A 16,583-nucleotide genomic window follows, 5' to 3' on the forward strand; every position below is an offset into this window, starting at 1 on the left:
CAGCAGAAGTTTTAGGATAATTATGAATCATTTGGGGTTAGGCGAAAGTAGAATAATGGTTTGGGGTTGGGGTAATTATTTGGGTCTGGAGCAGTAAAGAGGGGGGAATCCTTAAGAAGGCAAAAGCTTGGTTGTGTTTTTGTGTCCCCCCCCATATAAAAATGTACGATCATTGTTTAAAAAAATGAAAACATCATTGTTTAAAAAAATGAAAAGAAAAGGACCATGTCCTAAGGCAGCATTCCTAGAGTTTGTTCCTAGATATAAAATAGGTGCTGTGTGAAAAAGGCATTCTTAGTAATTCTGGAAACTTTGAAATTTTGGATCAACTCAAACAGATTTGGTTACTGCAAGAATTTCCACTGCGGGAACAGACACTCTCTTTATCATACCAGGGTTTTTCTGACTGTCATGGAAATGCTGCCTTGTAACAACAGCAAAGGAAGTACAGAAGACCCATAATTCTACTGAGCAGAAATGGCACTGTGAACTTCTTGGTGTACAATTTCCAAAATTGTTTTATGCATTTATTTAACTCTGTGTCTTTTACTTTAACACAAATGTGATGTCCTGTATACATTGTTACACAATATGATTTCTTTTCATGAAGTAATGATTGCTTAGTTTTCCATGCTATGACTCTGCCACAGTTTTTTCCTCTAGTCCTTTTGTTGCTCATTTAGGTAGGTTTGTGTTTTGCTTTTATAAATAATACTGAGATAAACATCCTTGGACATACTTCGTATTTGTCAAGTTATTTCTTTAGGATGAATACCTGAAAGTGTGTTTAAAGAGTGTGAACATTTCACTTTGACATAGTACATCGCCAGGTTGCCCTCTATGGATTATATCAATTTATGTTCCCTTCAGCAAGGTAGGAGAAGCCTGTTCTGCCACATCCTCACCAACATTCATTATTGTCAGTCTTTTGAATCATTTAGACAAGCAACTTTTAGCCTGATCCTAAAATCTTATGTTATATATTTGCAAAGGGATAGAAGAAACTGAGTTGTAGGCAGATAGCATTTCAGAGTTAAAGAAATTCAGCTCTTTACTATAGAATTGTTTTCTTTTAAATCATCATGAAAATGCAATTTTTCAACATGGTCAGAGAGGAAGAGAGGAAATATAGGGAATTAGAAGCCCTGTGTGGACCCATGTTCCCTCTAGATCACTCCAGTGTGTATGGAGAAGGCGGTGGCTCTGGGAATGTGCTTTCCCATCTCATTCAGGCTCCACTCCCAGCTTTATCATGAAGAAGGCTAAAGCGCCCTTGTTCTGGAAAGGGAGGCTGACAGTGTAAGGACAGCCAAACCCTACTCCCTATGGAAAAGAAGGAGTGAGAAGGTAGACAAATGTAAATCTGAGGTGTTTCTAAGTCAGTTTTTCCCAAATGAAGAGAGGAGAAGACAGTGAGTTTATAATTCTGGGATTTTGAGCTGAAAGAGACTTTGCAGTCTAGTGATTCTCAAGATCCAAAGGGAAGGGAGAAGAATCAGAATTTACAGGGGTTTGTGTGATTTGCAAAAGCACATTCAATATTATATAAGTTTATGTCTTGAAGATATTCAGTGTAAATATAAACATTTTTATTTGCAGACGATCTCCTATGTATATCAGTGATGGGGGTCAGGCTTGGTAGAAAAGGATAAGGAAACTGCATCCAGTTCAGTAATGCCATCGTACAGATGGAGTGGTCGAGGTCCGGAGAGGACCACAGAGCCAGCCAGGGACAGGAGTTGAACCAATGTCGTCGGCCTACTCAGTCTAGGAATTTACCCTCTACCTTTTTCCCTTAGAATATGAGGGGTTTCTTCTCCTTCCCCTCACGTCTGTTGTTTGTGCATTGTAGATATACTCTACTCCCAAGACAGAAAACTAGAACACCTTGTCCATGCGTAAATTCTTGGTTTCTGTAGGCAATTCTGGGCTAAGAAGCTCTCCTGGCCTTCAAGGTAGGGAGGACTTAAGGAGAATGTGGCAGCCATTATTGGCAACCTTTCTAGAACAGAATGTGGATGTGGAGATAGTTCAAGTGTGGCAGCTGCACACTTTATACACCCACCTACCCCCTCTCCCATTAACCTGACAAGCAAAGAACGGAATTGTGAATATCTTGTTTATAAATGTCATGTTAGATAAATTCAGTCTGGCTGGAGGAATCCTTTATTTTTCCCGACTGTATATTAACAACAACAAAAAAAAGCTGTTATAGAGAAAATTGGAAAAACAGAAGAAGGAAAAAAGTCAATTCATATCACTGTTACCCCCTACCATCTAAGCATATTAGTAAATTTGCCTCTAGTCATTTTTTGCCTTATGCATGTGCTTATTCTTTAGCAATAATTACCATAATATAACAGAACTTTTTTTCATATTGTTAAGAGTATGGTAGTCTGTGCTAGGTGTTCCACATTTATTCCGTTTATAAGGTTTCATGGCTTTTGCTTTTAAAGTTGTATAAGATTCTACCAGGAATATGTATTACTGTTAACTTATCTGTTCTTTAATTGTTGCTTTTGAGTTGTTTTCCAAGTTTTTGTTTTTAGGAATAATTTAATTTAAAACTTCGTGCATAGAATGTCCTCATATTTAGGATAATTTCCTTGAAATTGCTAGATCAGAGGATATGAGTATTTTTATGGCTCTTTGTTGAATTTGCAAATAGTTTTCCCAAAAGGTTATACTTTACACTTACACCAGAAAAGTTAGTCAAGTATCAGTTTCACTATGCTGTCTTCTGGCTTATAGAATCTTTCTTATATGGTTGCAGAAAAACCAGTCTGCTTCTCATATGAGAAAACAAGGTTCACCTCCACCAAACGGCCATAACAGCATGCTGTGTGCTGAGCTGTAATTCAGTAATTTAATAAGTAGCTAAGTGTCTACTGTTTGTCAGATATTGTAGATGAAAAAAAGAGTAAGACAGTCTGTACTTCTGAGGAGTTTACAGCCTGCTGGAAGAGATAGGCTCACATTTATAGGGGTCATGGTAAGAGTTTACGTATCAGCTGGGAAAGAGTCAAGACAGTTCTAATCTTGGGGGTGGGATGATATCAGGAAAAGCCATGAAAAGAGCCATTAAAGCTTAGTATGAACAGGTGTCACCAGAGAGCATTCGTACAGAGGAGTGTGAAAACTGTCACACAGTTGCTCCAGAATGTTAAAATAGATGTGCCGAAGGGTGTAAATTTATTGTCAAAAAATTCCTTGCGTCTTAAAAAAAAACCCAAACAGCTTTCTTTTTTTCTTCAGTGTTTGTCACTGTGTACCCACACCTTGGGTCTTCATCTCTCTCTGTATAGCATGAGTATCCAGCATTTTAAGTAGATCTGAAATGCAAAAATTCGTGATTCATGCTAAAGCTTCAAACTGATAAAATTTTAATAAAACTTAATAAAATTCTAGGGATGTACCAGACTATACCATGATCATTGGCACCACCACTGAAGTGGAATATTGGCCAATCATGTATGAGTTCAAGGTAAAGATTCAGATGAAAGGAATCAGCGAGCAGAGTGTGGTGATGACAGCTGTGGGTTCACAGGACTCCTGGGCATCCAGAACCTGGGAGATGATAGAACATATTTGTTAAAAACCTGGACTCTGGAGACAAAGACCTGTTGGGAAACCTTGGCTCCAAGTAGTCAAGTTACTTATATCCAGACCTCAGTCCCCTCGTCTATAAAATGAGAGTAATAACCTACCTCTCAGTTTACTGTGAGGATGAAATGGGATAACGCAGAAGGTATTTAGAAAGGCACTGGCACGTAGGGGACTCAAGAAATGCATTGCTTTTTACAGGAATCTGTCTCTTTATAAGCAGAATAAGTGGATTCATTCTTTACAGAACACCTATTGTGCGGAGCAGTGAACACTGATAATCTCTGATTTGGGGAGTAGAGATCAGTTATTTTTCAGGTTCTGGTATTTCTCAGAAAATATTGGTCCAAAAAAGCCGTGCAGGTTTTGCAGATATTCTAGCATGGCAGAAATCAAACTTCAACATTCCTATGACATATTCTGTTCTTTGTTTCCCCTTGATTTTTATTATATCTCATTGGTGTATTTTATATATGGGGGCAGGAAGAGAGAGTGAGCAGCATTCCTGTTTTCTTCTATTTATTCCTTTTCTGCTTCTGTTCCCTTTATATTCTCTCCCTTTCCCCATCCTTTATTTTATTTTGAAATCATATGAATGTGAGTGGGGTATAATCCTTGGTCCATCGATTTGTTCCATTGTTTTCCTGGAATGTACTTGACCCTGTTAAAAATCATACATTGTTTGGCCTGTAGGGGGTGTTCAGAACAAAGATACCAGATGTGAATCAATCCCGGGAAAGAACACCTAGTCTGATGGGCCCACTGAACGCTAGGCCCACCTTTGCCCGCCCCTGCCCCAGCTCTCCCCGGCTGTGTATCAGTAGTACCGGCTTTATATCTTGATGTCTTTCACTCCATCTGCTTGCTCCAAGATTTGGCAGACAGGGTATTCCTGCTGCTGCTTCATGTAGAGCGAAAATACAGTCTTTGGTAAGATTTGGCACCCAGCTTGTAGTAACCAAATGGGATTCTACATACAGCACCTTATTCAGTTCATCCAAAGAAGTTTCTCCCTTTAAGGAACTTAGGTCTGGATACTAAAAAACTCAGTCTTTTATCTGGAGCCGTGAATTTGAGTAGGGTGTATTCACTTGTTTTGATTGATTCCTACTAGTTGGCCCACCTGAAATGTGATCCTGGACTGTTTCTTCCATGTCACGGCCCTAAGTATAGCACCTAAAGCCCTTTGTCATTCTGCTCCCCTCTGCTTTTCTAACTCCATCCCCACCCCACCGCGTCCTCGCATTTTGGCCATACATACCCTTCATTCCAGCCATACCCGACTGCTTTTAGTTCCTCAAATGTATTTTCTCCCTTTGTGCCCCTTCATTTGCCCTTCCCTTTCCTATTTCAGCGCTCTTCTTTCAGGACCATATCCTAGAGTCAGCTCTTCTTGAGAGTATGTTCTGATCCCCCGCGTCACTATATGAGTTACAGCCACTCTCCTGTGCCCCCTTACAGACAACACTGGCTACAGTTTCCTTGTCTGGCTCTTTGACTGAAGATAGTGACAAGGACTGTATCTTATTTATAATTATCATTTTATTCACAGAGTGAAGGGCAGTTCCTGGCACGCAATAGGTGTATAATGAATGTTTACCTGGTTTGCCTTTCCCCTGTTTCTTCCTATAAAAATATGTGTATAAAATTTCACCTTATGTCTTGAACAGCCAGCATAACACACACATGTGCACACACACACACACGCTATTGCTCTTTGCTTTTTTCCAGTTAACAATATATCCTGGAAATTAGTTCATAGATTTTCCTTTTTTTTTTTTTTTTTTGGTAAATGTTATGGAAGTACAGCGTACATATTAAAATGTGCACAAGGAAGTGAGCAGCTTGATGACTTTTTCCAAAATGAATATACCTATGAAACCAGTATCCAGGTCAAGAAATAAAAGATGACCAGAAGCCCCCTTTCCAACCCTCCTCCCCTGCCCCACAGATAACTCTTCCCTGGCTTCTGACACCACAGATTAGTTGTGCCTCTTCTGGGGCCCTGTGTACATAGAATTACACCATCTGTGCCCTTTGGTGTCTTTGTTCCATGTGATGTGTGAGACTCACCCATGTGTTTGCATATAGTTGCAGTTTGTCTCTTCTGGTTGCTGTATAGTTTTCCAAGAGTCAAATAGGCTACACATTTTTAATCTGTTCTACTATAGATGGACGTCTGGGTTCTTTCCAGTTTGGGGCTATTTTGAATGGTTCCTCATTCTTTTGTGTAGCCTCACGGTACTCCATCCATGTGAATGTACAGTAATTTATTCAACCAGTCTCCTTTGGGTGACATTTAGGTTTTTTCCCCAGTGTTTTCCTATTACAAATAATACTGCACAAGGTTTTGAATAAACTTGTGCATTATATTAAGGAACATTAAAAAACCAAACAACTTCATGAGGGGTGAGAGTACCAGAGAACACTTTTAGGGAAAAGCTAATCTATTTGGCAGCTCTGCTCAGTTGGTGAAAAGGAATTGCTGAACTTTTCTTAAGAACAGGTTCGTGCAATGAAGCTGGTTAACTCAAAACATTTTGAGTTCCTCTCGTAAAGGAGAGAGAAAGGCTTGCAATCCCATAGCCACGCCTTCTTGGGAACAGCTGAGTTTGGAAGTCTCCACTGTTCATTGTCCCGACTTAGATACTCATCTATTCAAGTGTTCATTGTGCATCTTCTGTGTTCCAGACACACTGTTCTAGCCACCAGGGGCACAGATCCGTGCCCTCACGGAGCTCACATTCTAGAGGGTGGTAACAAGACAAATGAGAAAAGGTGTAATAGAAAAATAAAGCCGGGAAGGAGGCTGCAGGTGGGGCTGTGTGCACACGCACACGTGTCTGGGTGTTGGTGTTAAGACAGATTTTAGACAGTGGTCAGGAAAGGAATGGCTTTCTTTTTCTACTTCTTAATGCTGTTTTAGCTTACCAAGCCAGATGTAACAAACATTAAGGATACACATGTTTAGGTTAAAACAAATTGTGAACTGTTAAGTTTATAGAATCTTCTAATTGTCATTTCCTCCTGGGTTCGTTGTGTCAAATGATTCTGCTAATCTGGAATGTCAGATTTCATTATCTAGTGAGGAATTTTTTATGAGTCAGAGTCATTTATTAATGTGTGTGTTCAAGTGAAAATCGTGTTACTTGATTCATAGGGATATGGAGGCTGACTGGAATTCAGATGGAGAGAGGAGAGGATGCCTTCCTGTTAGGAGGCCGGTGCTTTGCTCCCGGAAACTCTCCAGTTAAAGCCACGGCCCAAGGCTGCTTACATTGGCATCTGGACGGAAATTTCCAATTATATAAACCTGAATGGGGCTTATTTTTCTCAGCTAAGTTATGATCATAAGAGATGCCTCAATCTAGAAACAGGGGCTGGATAATAATTACCATTTCTCGTGAAAGTGTAAAAAAGCTACTAGTAAGCCTGGATTTGTAGTAAATGTTATTTTAGCATTTATCACACTGCATTATACCTTCTTATTTAATTGTGTCTGTACCTTATTCTGTGTGGTCCTGCTCATCCTTGGCCCACAGTGGCCTAGTACTGTGTGTAAAAAAATAAAAAGCTCACGGGAAAGTCGGGGCTCAGTAGGTACTTGTTGACACAATTGAGGACTTAAGAACAATGTGCCAATTAAATTTTTTTTTTTTTACCTGTGATTCAGCTACAGTTGATCAGGAACACATTATTGGAAAGTACCATTTTTCAAAGAACGTCCATCAAAGTGGTATGGAATGCCTAACCTCACCTCTCTCTGTTTTTGACTTCACTAACTATGTGACCTTGGGTAAATGACTTCTGGAGGACTTGACATCTTTATCTTAAATAGGAAATCAAGATGATATCTACGTCACAAAGATGTGAATTTTAAATGAGATCATTTAGATTGAAAGCAGCGTGCATATACACTTCCTAGTTTAGGCCAGAACCATGGGCTAAATTTAGTAACAAGACTTTTAATAGGGACACTTGTAAGGTCCTACAGTTTGATCTGTATAACCAACTGCGTGAGCACAGAACAGAGGAAGTGTAGCTTAGCAGCTAAAAGGATCGAGTATTTTGCCTCTAGCAAGCTTAATGTGAATCAGTAATATGGTGTGACTGCTATTTACCAACAACACTCAGCAATTATCGATTGATTATCTACCATGTAATGGAAGTTTTAAATTCTATTAATAAAAACACCCAAAACAATTTCACAAAGTGAGCTCTGCAGAGAATCACTTGATGCTACTAGTTACATTATGTGGGGGAAAGGGGGCTGGTTTGGGAAATGGTGGATTAGATTATTCAGCCTCTCCGCTGTAGGATTTCTTTGGCCTTGAGTTATTGTGCACTTGCATCTCCAGGAGGGGGCTTGAGTTGACAGCGCTTTGGTAACAGATGGAATATGGCTGCTGGTAGTTCTGCTTCTTTCTGGGCTCATCAGATGGCACCTGGACCACTGTCAGCACGGGCACCGCTCTTTGTCGAAGTGTAGACCACTGGGCGGGTATTCAGAGGAGAGCAGCCGGGATGGGGAGGGAAGGTGTGGTGATTGCAAGGGCAGGGGGCTGACAGAGGAAGTGGGGCTGTCTAGCCTGGGGTTGCAGGAGGAGGTCAGGTGTGGTAGAGGTGAGGGTGGGGGGAGGTTGAAAATGCCTGTCTTCCAATATCTGAAGTGTGGGAAAGGGACTTCACTGTTCTGTCAAGGGGCAGGATGAGAACCAGTGGGTAAAAGTGACTGGAAAACATTTTGGACCCAACCCAAAGTAGAATCTTCTTTGAAGATGGCTTTATTTTACTTACTGACTCTGTGTTCTTGGAAGGCATAGTTTTTGGGTGATGTATGAGGAGGTATTGAAAAGTGTTCTTTAAAATCCCATCCAACCCTGAGTCTGTGAATTTGTGATTGTTTTCTTTTGTTTGGCAAAATTTATGTCTTCAGCCTTTTGTTTTTTCAGCCTTGTGCTAATTCCTGTGGATAATTAGAAAAAGCATTGATAATACGTGGTTTGTGTAAATTTGTTAATTGAATGACAAGACTAACACACGAGACAGTTGTTAGCAAACTAAGACAAAATGTAAACAAAAGGCAAATTTTTGACAGTCTTTAACAGTACCACAGAAATTCTAGAAGGGGAAGACTGGAGAATTATATAAACTGGGGTTTGAAGGATTAATGAGATTTGGATGGCAGAAAGGAGAGCAGAAGCATTGCAGGTCAGCAGAAGCCCAGGCATGCAGGCAAGAGACGTAGGAGGCTTTTGAGAAGGAGCAACGTGGCTAAATCTGTAATTAAGAAAGATCCACCTGGCAGCTTTGTGTAGGAGATAAAGACTTGAGAGCTATCTCCTTAAGAGCAATCATTTAAGTCATGTGGGTGTGTGAAATCTTTGGGGGACAGGTTGTGGCTAGAATATGGATGAGCAAGTTCTTAAGCTCAGTGGTTAGAGCGTAGGTACACCTGGTTCAAATCCATCCCTCAGTGACCCTGGTGAAGCAAGGTGGAGAAACTGAAGCCTAGAAGTTGACTCTAAGTTGGATAGTATTACTTGCCTCTTAGGTTATGAGGATTAAATGAGATAAAGAATTAGGTAATTAAGTGCTCAGTAAATGTTACTCACTATTATTTATTAGGTAGGTGAAGTCTCCCTAGAGCCTTGGTTCTGGAAATGTGGTCCTCTGACCAGCCACACTGGTATCACCTGTGAGCCTGTTACAAGTGCAGATTCATGGGCCCCACTCAGACTTACTGGATCAGGGTCTCTGGGGGTGGGAGGCGTAGAAGCAGGCTTCAGAAAGCTCTCCAGGCAATAGGCAGGGAAAGATTTGAGAACTGCCCTAGAGGAATCCTACAGAACTAAGAAAGGGAGGGAATTTTCAAAAGAGGGGCTAACAACAGTGCCCTTTACAGTGTAGAAGATAAAAAGCTCAGAGAAGATGAAATTTGGGAGAAAAGAGATAGTGTATTTTTTGCAGTGCCTAACTGACAGCTTTACACACAATGTTCAATAAATATTTGTTTCTATATTATTGAAGACAACTGGTTTAGTAGTATGTTGGGGATGGAAGGAAGATTTAATATAATATGTATAATATACATAAGTCTAAGTGATTAAAAAAATGGTACAGAACCACATTAGAAATATGATATTGGAAGAAGTTTAAATCTTAGGCTTAACTGCCTACCTACCTAGTATGACCGGGCACAGTGCTCTCTGCTGTAAATAGAAAATGAGGTGCTACTGTTTTTTTCAGAGGCTTCACAGCATGATACTTTCTTTAAGGATTTGAAGCTAATTTTTTTTCCTGTAACTTTTTCTTGCTACAGAGAGTAAACACTGTATGTGATCTATTCTCAGCCAATGCCAGGAGTTAAGCATGCAGTTGTCTTCCAGTCACAACCAGGCCTAATCTGAAACTGCTCCCTCATTTCTAAAAGCATTCTGAACATTGATTTCTTTTGTTAATTATTTTACGGCTCTGGATTTACCTTAGAGATGATTAGAAATCTTTTGAAAGAGTTTATGTCCCCGTTTAATGTGGGCCACCTGATGTTTTCCACATTGAGAGTTGTGCCAGTTGATTTGTCCCCGTCCCCACCCCCATCACAAGTACAAGCACCACACACAATAGCTTGAAATAAAGTAAACAGACTTCTAAGCTTCATCCATTTAGTCGTTATTTACTGCCCATTATGTGCAGGACACTGTGATAATAATGATGAGACAGTGTCCACAGAATATGTCTTGCTGAAGAACCAGGACCGCCCAAGGCTGTGTGTATTGAGTCTGGAGGAGTGGCCCAGCATCTCTGTTGCATACCTGCCTGGGGCCTGGTTAGAGGTCAGTCAAGTGTTCAGATGATCCCTAGCACACGCCAGAGTTTAGACTTATAAATGTGCCACCCCTGAGATCACTTTCCAAAGATGACAATGATTGGGCAGTTAATATGTTAAGAATATGGTTTTTTTTGTTTTGCTTTGTTTTTATTGAAATATAACTTGCATATAACATTATTTTAGTTTCAGGTGCACAACATAATGATTGGATATTTGTATGTATCATGAAGGGAATATGTTTTAACTGACACCTGGACCAAGCCCCCTGCTCCTTTCCCATTGCTTTGAACTTTGGGGCTGACGTGGGTGGGTAGTGAGGACTGCTAACATTCTTTCGTTATTTTCTTCTTCTCTCCAAATAGCGCAAAGAAAAATAGCTGGAACCTTCATCCCCACTTTCAAAAGATAGCCAGGACCAGACCCTACATCTAACTGTTTCCAGAAGGCAGGGAGGGCAGTTGGTGGTTTCCTTTCTCTGAGGATAGCGATTGAGTATTGAGAATGTGAACTTAAAGAGAGCAGAGATCTTTTTCAGAATGTTTTAACTGATCCATAAAGGTCTCTCTGATCATAACAGTGCTAGAATACAGCTTGGGTATTTGAAGACCAGGTAGAATATAATTTTTTTTTTCATTTATGGTTTTTCTAAAACTGCTGAATATGGACAGAAATACCCCTAAGTTCTACTAGCTACCCAAGGAATATTGGTGTCCTGAAAACGTAGAACCCAGTATGGAAAATAGAAGTTACGGCATTTGTAGGGTTTTAGAGCTGAAAGAGGTTTCAAAAAGAAAAGGGGAAAAAAAAGAAAGAAACCCAAAGTTACGTGGTGTTTTCTATGTGTTTTATGTTACTGATTGCTTTTGAATTAACCTGTTTTCCCTTCCCGTCTGTTTCCTGCAGTGAACACCTACCTCTTCATGATGCAGGCTCAAGGCATTCTCATCCGGGACAACATGAGAACGATCGGCGCTCAGGTTTACGAGCAGGTGGTTCGGAGTGCTTACGCCAAGAGGAACAGCAGCGTGAATGACTCAGGTATATTTTTAGTAAAGAGGTGGTCTGCTCAGAGGGCCTCCTCCCAGGAGTTCAGCTAAGCGGTAATGATGGACCCAGGAGTGAACATTTCTGCCTCGATCTTTGGAACTTTTACCTGTAACTTTTATTATCTTATAAGCACTAAGTATATAAAGAGGGAAAAAGAACACCGAGGTTAGATGGCTTGCCTAACATTATATTGTAAGAACTTGTTCCTGAATCATGGTTTTGACTTTAACTACTTTTACAAAAGACTGTACATAGCAAGTTCTTCACCTTTGAGAGGAGGCTGTCTTTTTTATGTCTCTCTTTTTAACTCTTCCAAAAATTGAACAGAGGCAGTATTTCCAGATGGTTAAATGGGTCTGTCGTGAGGCCTCTCCAGTCTCCAGCCAGGGATGGTTTTTATTTAGAAAATAGATTCTGAGATTTCATTTTGCTTCGCATTCATGATTTGCCACTTATTTCTTTAACTGAGGACTAACGTGCTTTCCCCGTGGCTTCTTACTGATTTCACTCAAGCCTAGTATTATAAAATATGTATATTTTTAAAAATATTCTTTCCTCCAAATCAATCCTTTTTTCTTCTCTAGTAAGTTCTAAGATTGTCCAGAGCTCACCATAGAATGTGAAATTGCTTTGCAACCGTTGCAGGTGAGAATTATTCTGGGGTTTTGGGATCTCAAGAGAAAGCATTGCCTCTGAAAGGGAAGTTAAATCCTGAGAAGAACTGACCACGTCCTAATTTATCAGTCTGTCCTGCTGGCCAGTTTAGCAGCAACCGAGCGCTACAGTTAGCAAACCCATAAGCTTCGGTACTTCCTTTCTTCTTGTTCACAAAGAGCCAACGATCAACTTTTCAGAGCTTTTCAGTCAAATTGTGGCCTCACGGGACAAACTGCCTGAGCTCTGTACCGTACCTGGAAGAGGAGTCCCTGCAGCTTCTGAAGTCAAGGGAGGAGGCCAAGCACATTTTTGTTTCCTAATTCATCCTGTGTGGTGTTCGGTTTTAACCGATGATCCCACACACATTGTCTCACTTGACTCGGATATGGCTCCATCGGGTAGGCAGGATTTTGTTACTTCCATTTTTCACATGTACAAGTAATCTTGGGGGTGTTGGAGTGGCTTGGTCATGTGACTTTCCCTAAACCCTGCCCGAACCTGCTTCTAGTTGGGTGATAAAACTCGGGAGTCCTTTGACTGCCATTCAGAGCTCTTTTCCCTGTATCACTCCAGATAAAGGAGCATGTGTGGTGTCATGACCTTTACCCAGTCCAAGTGTTCATGCCTCTCCAAGGTTAGAGGATGCTGGGGCTTCTCTCTGGGCCACTGGTGAGGTAGTCTGTTTTCTCTCAAAGTTAGAGGGTGCGCAGCAGGTCTCCATCCCTGCACCACTGCTGGTCTTGCAACACAGGTCACGCTAATTCCCTGAGGGGTTGTTTTCCCTGGAAGTTGAGCAGAGAGTGAGTTGCACCCTTGCAAGGCCTATCCAGGGACCCATTGTTACTTGGATTTGCATGTGTTTATCCTCAAATTATCATACACTAAAATAATTCTTCCCAGCATCCCTCTGGTTGGACTAGTTAATCATCCATTTTGTGTTTAATGTGTCTCTTTTCCTCATAAATTGGAAGTCTTTGCTGTCGGGGCCTGCTTGTGATGGGGTAGATGATTTTTTTTTTTTTTTTTAACTTGGAATCTTTATTCTTGATGATTTTGTAATAGGCTTACCCTTAGTTTGGTTAAGCAAACTCTAATTTGGCTATGAGAACCCTTTCAAATTTGCTAAAGGAACTATGATGATAAAATTATACAGCAAGTTGGGAAAAATACCCATGAAATAACACAACTTTTTATAAAATTGTCAGGTTTCAGTTCCAGTAACCCATAAGACAGGGCCTAAAGCCTATTCACAGTCACATCATTCCAGAATGAGGAGCTATCGCCAGAAAGTTTTTATGGGGTGGGAAAAGGAATAAAAGGTGGTCAGTGCTGATAAATACAGGTTTAATGATACAGTGCTCTTCACAGACAGCTACAGAGACTATAAACTCTTATCCAGAAACTTACAACCATACAACACAGACCACTTAGCCAGATCTAAAATAAACTGGCTTCTTGTAACTACCCTGTAAACACTTCAGCCCTTCTTCCATCCAAAAATGACCCTAATCTCACATGAAAACGGTTATATTGTAGGGGAATCAGAAACCCAGCTTTGTGGCCCAAAGTAAAAACCAAAGGAAAAATAGCAGTTCAGTGGTTAGCTGGTGAAAGCGGGAGATCTGGTGCCCTTCACCGTGCTGCCTTGCTCTTCTTACTCTTGCTCTTTTTGTCCCGCTTCTCCAGCCCATCCGTGGTAGCTCTCAGTAAGTTTGAATAAGCCGTCTGAAACTTCACTTCCTCGGAGCTCACCACAGTGCTGATCTTCCTTTTCCCATCAGTAGCTCTTAACAGACACTTGTCATCTGAGGGCTCAAATCCCTCCACAGAATCCTTCCTTGGAATGGGTTTATTAGTTCTACCATCATCTGCTCGCTCTCCAGCGGCACCATCCTGGCGCTGCTGGCTCCGCTCCGTCGGCATAAACGCCCTGGGGTAGATGATTTACTTGCATTATCTCATAGGCTCCTCACAAGAACTCAGTAAGATAACGACTGTGTCCCCCTTTCAGGGATGAAGGGGTCGGAGTTATAGGACTCTCTGCAGCAGTGGGGTTGGGATTTGCTGACCTGAACCCCAGCAGCGCTCCTCATTGCCTGTGTTGCCTTTGTACTTACCCCTGGTACCTGGTACACTGCCTAGCACATAGGAGGCATAGAGTAAATGATTTTTGAGTGTGTGAGTGGATAGATTTAACAAGAAAACACATTTTAAGCGTTGTAACCTAGTTCTGAGATTACCATCTTGATTGGCTTCTATGTTATTGGCACATCCTTGGTGAGTAAGTGTTGAAGAGGAAACATCATTTCATTGGAAGTTATCCAGTAAAAACCAACTATTTTTATTCATTTCAAAGTAATTTTCTGCCTAGCACAGTCAGAAAGAGCATTTGGGGCCTAAAGCTGCTGAGACAGCCAGATGACCACCACCGCTGACCTGGCCACTCCCGCCAGGAGCGCCGGGGGTTGGGTAAGAGTAGCCTGGACTGAGGTAGTTCATGAACTGTGTTGCCCCGCTCTGGAAAAAAAGTGCTGTGGCACACGCCCATGTTCAAAGGCCTTCAGGAGGCCAAGGGTGGCTAAAAAGCTAGTGTGTCGTTTGAGTAATGCTAGCTTTCTTTATGCTTGAAAGCTCAAATGGCTGCTGCCTAAAAAGAAAGTACTTGGAGGGATCAGGACTGGGACCTGGAACTAAGCCTGAGATAATGACCTGGAGAAGCTTCTTGTCACTGAAAGCCGCTGGTATGCGAGATTGTGAGTCCTGTAAAATTTGCTCAGAGCACTGGGGGGAGACGCTCAAGACAATGTTGGCATCAGGAGAGAATTCCCGGGTTCATCCAGCCCAGCCACTTAGTTGTGTATTTGAGGTGAGTGGTTGGGTGGCCTGGCGTTTCTCATTCTTAAGTACGAATTTCCAGGTGTCATTCTACGCAGTCACTTTTACCCAGAGGGAGATTTCTTCCCTGTGTATTCACGTGCACATGCACACCAACCTCCCCGCGCTGATGGCCTCAGTCCCTTCTGGTCACATACTCAGAAAAGTATTCTGTTGCCCACATCCTTCAAAACAGGTCTGTTGTCGTAGACAAATAAAATGAACAGAGTCACTGCCAGTACATTTCGTACTTTATTCAGTGAGGTCGATATTCTTAGGCTCTTTCTCTCTGGTTTTTGGCTGCTCAGTCCATAGTCGTCTTTACGTCTCCTCTCCCAGCAGGTAGTCAGCCTTAAGCGTGCTAACTCTCGAAGAATGCAAATTCTTTATATTTTACAAATGCTTGTCCTGATGACGTCTTTCTGATATGTATATATTTCCACTTTTTTTCAGTCAGAGAGGCAAGGGTTTGGCCTTTTCTCAAATGGGAGGAGAAAGTAGTGATTCTTCTTGGCATCTGTTAGTCAGCGCTTTTCAGTCCCCGCTCAGCTGGATTTGGTAATTTGAGGGAGAAAGCAGAATTTTACCTCCGCCGTGTGCTGGGGTAGCCACGTCAACCTGGAGGCACACTGGACTCCCCTGGGCAAATTTACAAGATGCTGATGCCTGCCCCCACCCCTGACCCCCACAGGGTCTTATTTAATTAGTCTGGGGTATAGCCTGGGCATAAGGGTTTTTAAAAAGCTTCCTAGATGATTCTAATATGCAGCCAAGGCTGCTGAACCACTGATGCAAAGCAAAGTTGACCGAGCAGGCCATTTGAATCTGCAGGTAGGAAGGATGTCTCTTGTGGTCCCATGTTATAAATGTAAAGGCAGCTGCCTTCTTTGCCGTCTACCTCCCTCGCTGGAAGAACACGTCCTGATTCGAAATGGATTAGATTTAAATTAAAAAGTAAAACCGTGACCATAGAAATCCAGCAGGCTGGCTTTTTCTCTCAGCAGTTCCCTCATGCAGTAGGGTCGTGCTTTAGAAGACGAAGAAATGGGTGTTTGGAACCCCTGAGGAGAGTATGCAGTATAGTCCTCCCATTTCTAGGCGGCTGGAGGAGAGCTAGGACTCCACAATAACCAGGCACAGTTTTACCAGGTCGTGAGCAATTAATTTCCTCTGCCTCTTCCAGTTTAAAAGGCTTCTACTACTAGTGGAAAGGTAGATTTTGTTCAAATTTTTATGTAAAGAATTTAAAATTAGAAATGAGGAAATTAGTGTTTTTGGGGTGTGGGTGTTCTCCACGGTGTAGGGCAAGGTTATGGAGGACTTTCACTTAGGAGTTGTGTGTTTCAGGTTTTCTTTTTTAAAAATGACATTATTAATGTAGTAACCAGAAGAAAAGAATAAGTGGTGTTTTGTTTCATGCTAGCTGCTAATGAAACAGGAGGGAAGGGGGCAGGGCACAACCTTTAAAAGAATGACATAGCCCTTGGGATACGACATAAACTGGTTAGAACCAACTAGGTCCAAGGTGGCGGGATTCGACTTCCAGTAGACCTTGAGCCTCATTATATAC

General features: G+C 41.5%; 1 protein-coding gene across 3 annotated transcripts in view; it reads left to right on the forward strand.

Moving 5' to 3' along the window:
* Positions 1-16,583, forward strand: part of B4GALT5 (beta-1,4-galactosyltransferase 5) — a 78,394-nt gene that overhangs the window by 48,646 nt on the left and 13,165 nt on the right. The window contains exon 2 of one of the 3 annotated variants that reach the window (XM_036826846.1): positions 11,339-11,473. In XM_036826846.1, coding sequence (XP_036682741.1) covers positions 11,339-11,473 — 135 coding nt within the window. Of the gene's footprint in view, positions 1-11,338; positions 11,474-14,757; positions 14,893-14,946; positions 15,006-16,583 lie in introns of those variants that run through there. The other 2 variants (XM_036826847.1, XM_036826848.1) reach the window with 2 other exon arrangements.

Source organism: Balaenoptera musculus, chromosome 15 (genome assembly GCF_009873245.2).
Source record: "Balaenoptera musculus isolate JJ_BM4_2016_0621 chromosome 15, mBalMus1.pri.v3, whole genome shotgun sequence".
Classification (NCBI taxonomy): domain Eukaryota; kingdom Metazoa; phylum Chordata; class Mammalia; order Artiodactyla; family Balaenopteridae; genus Balaenoptera; species Balaenoptera musculus.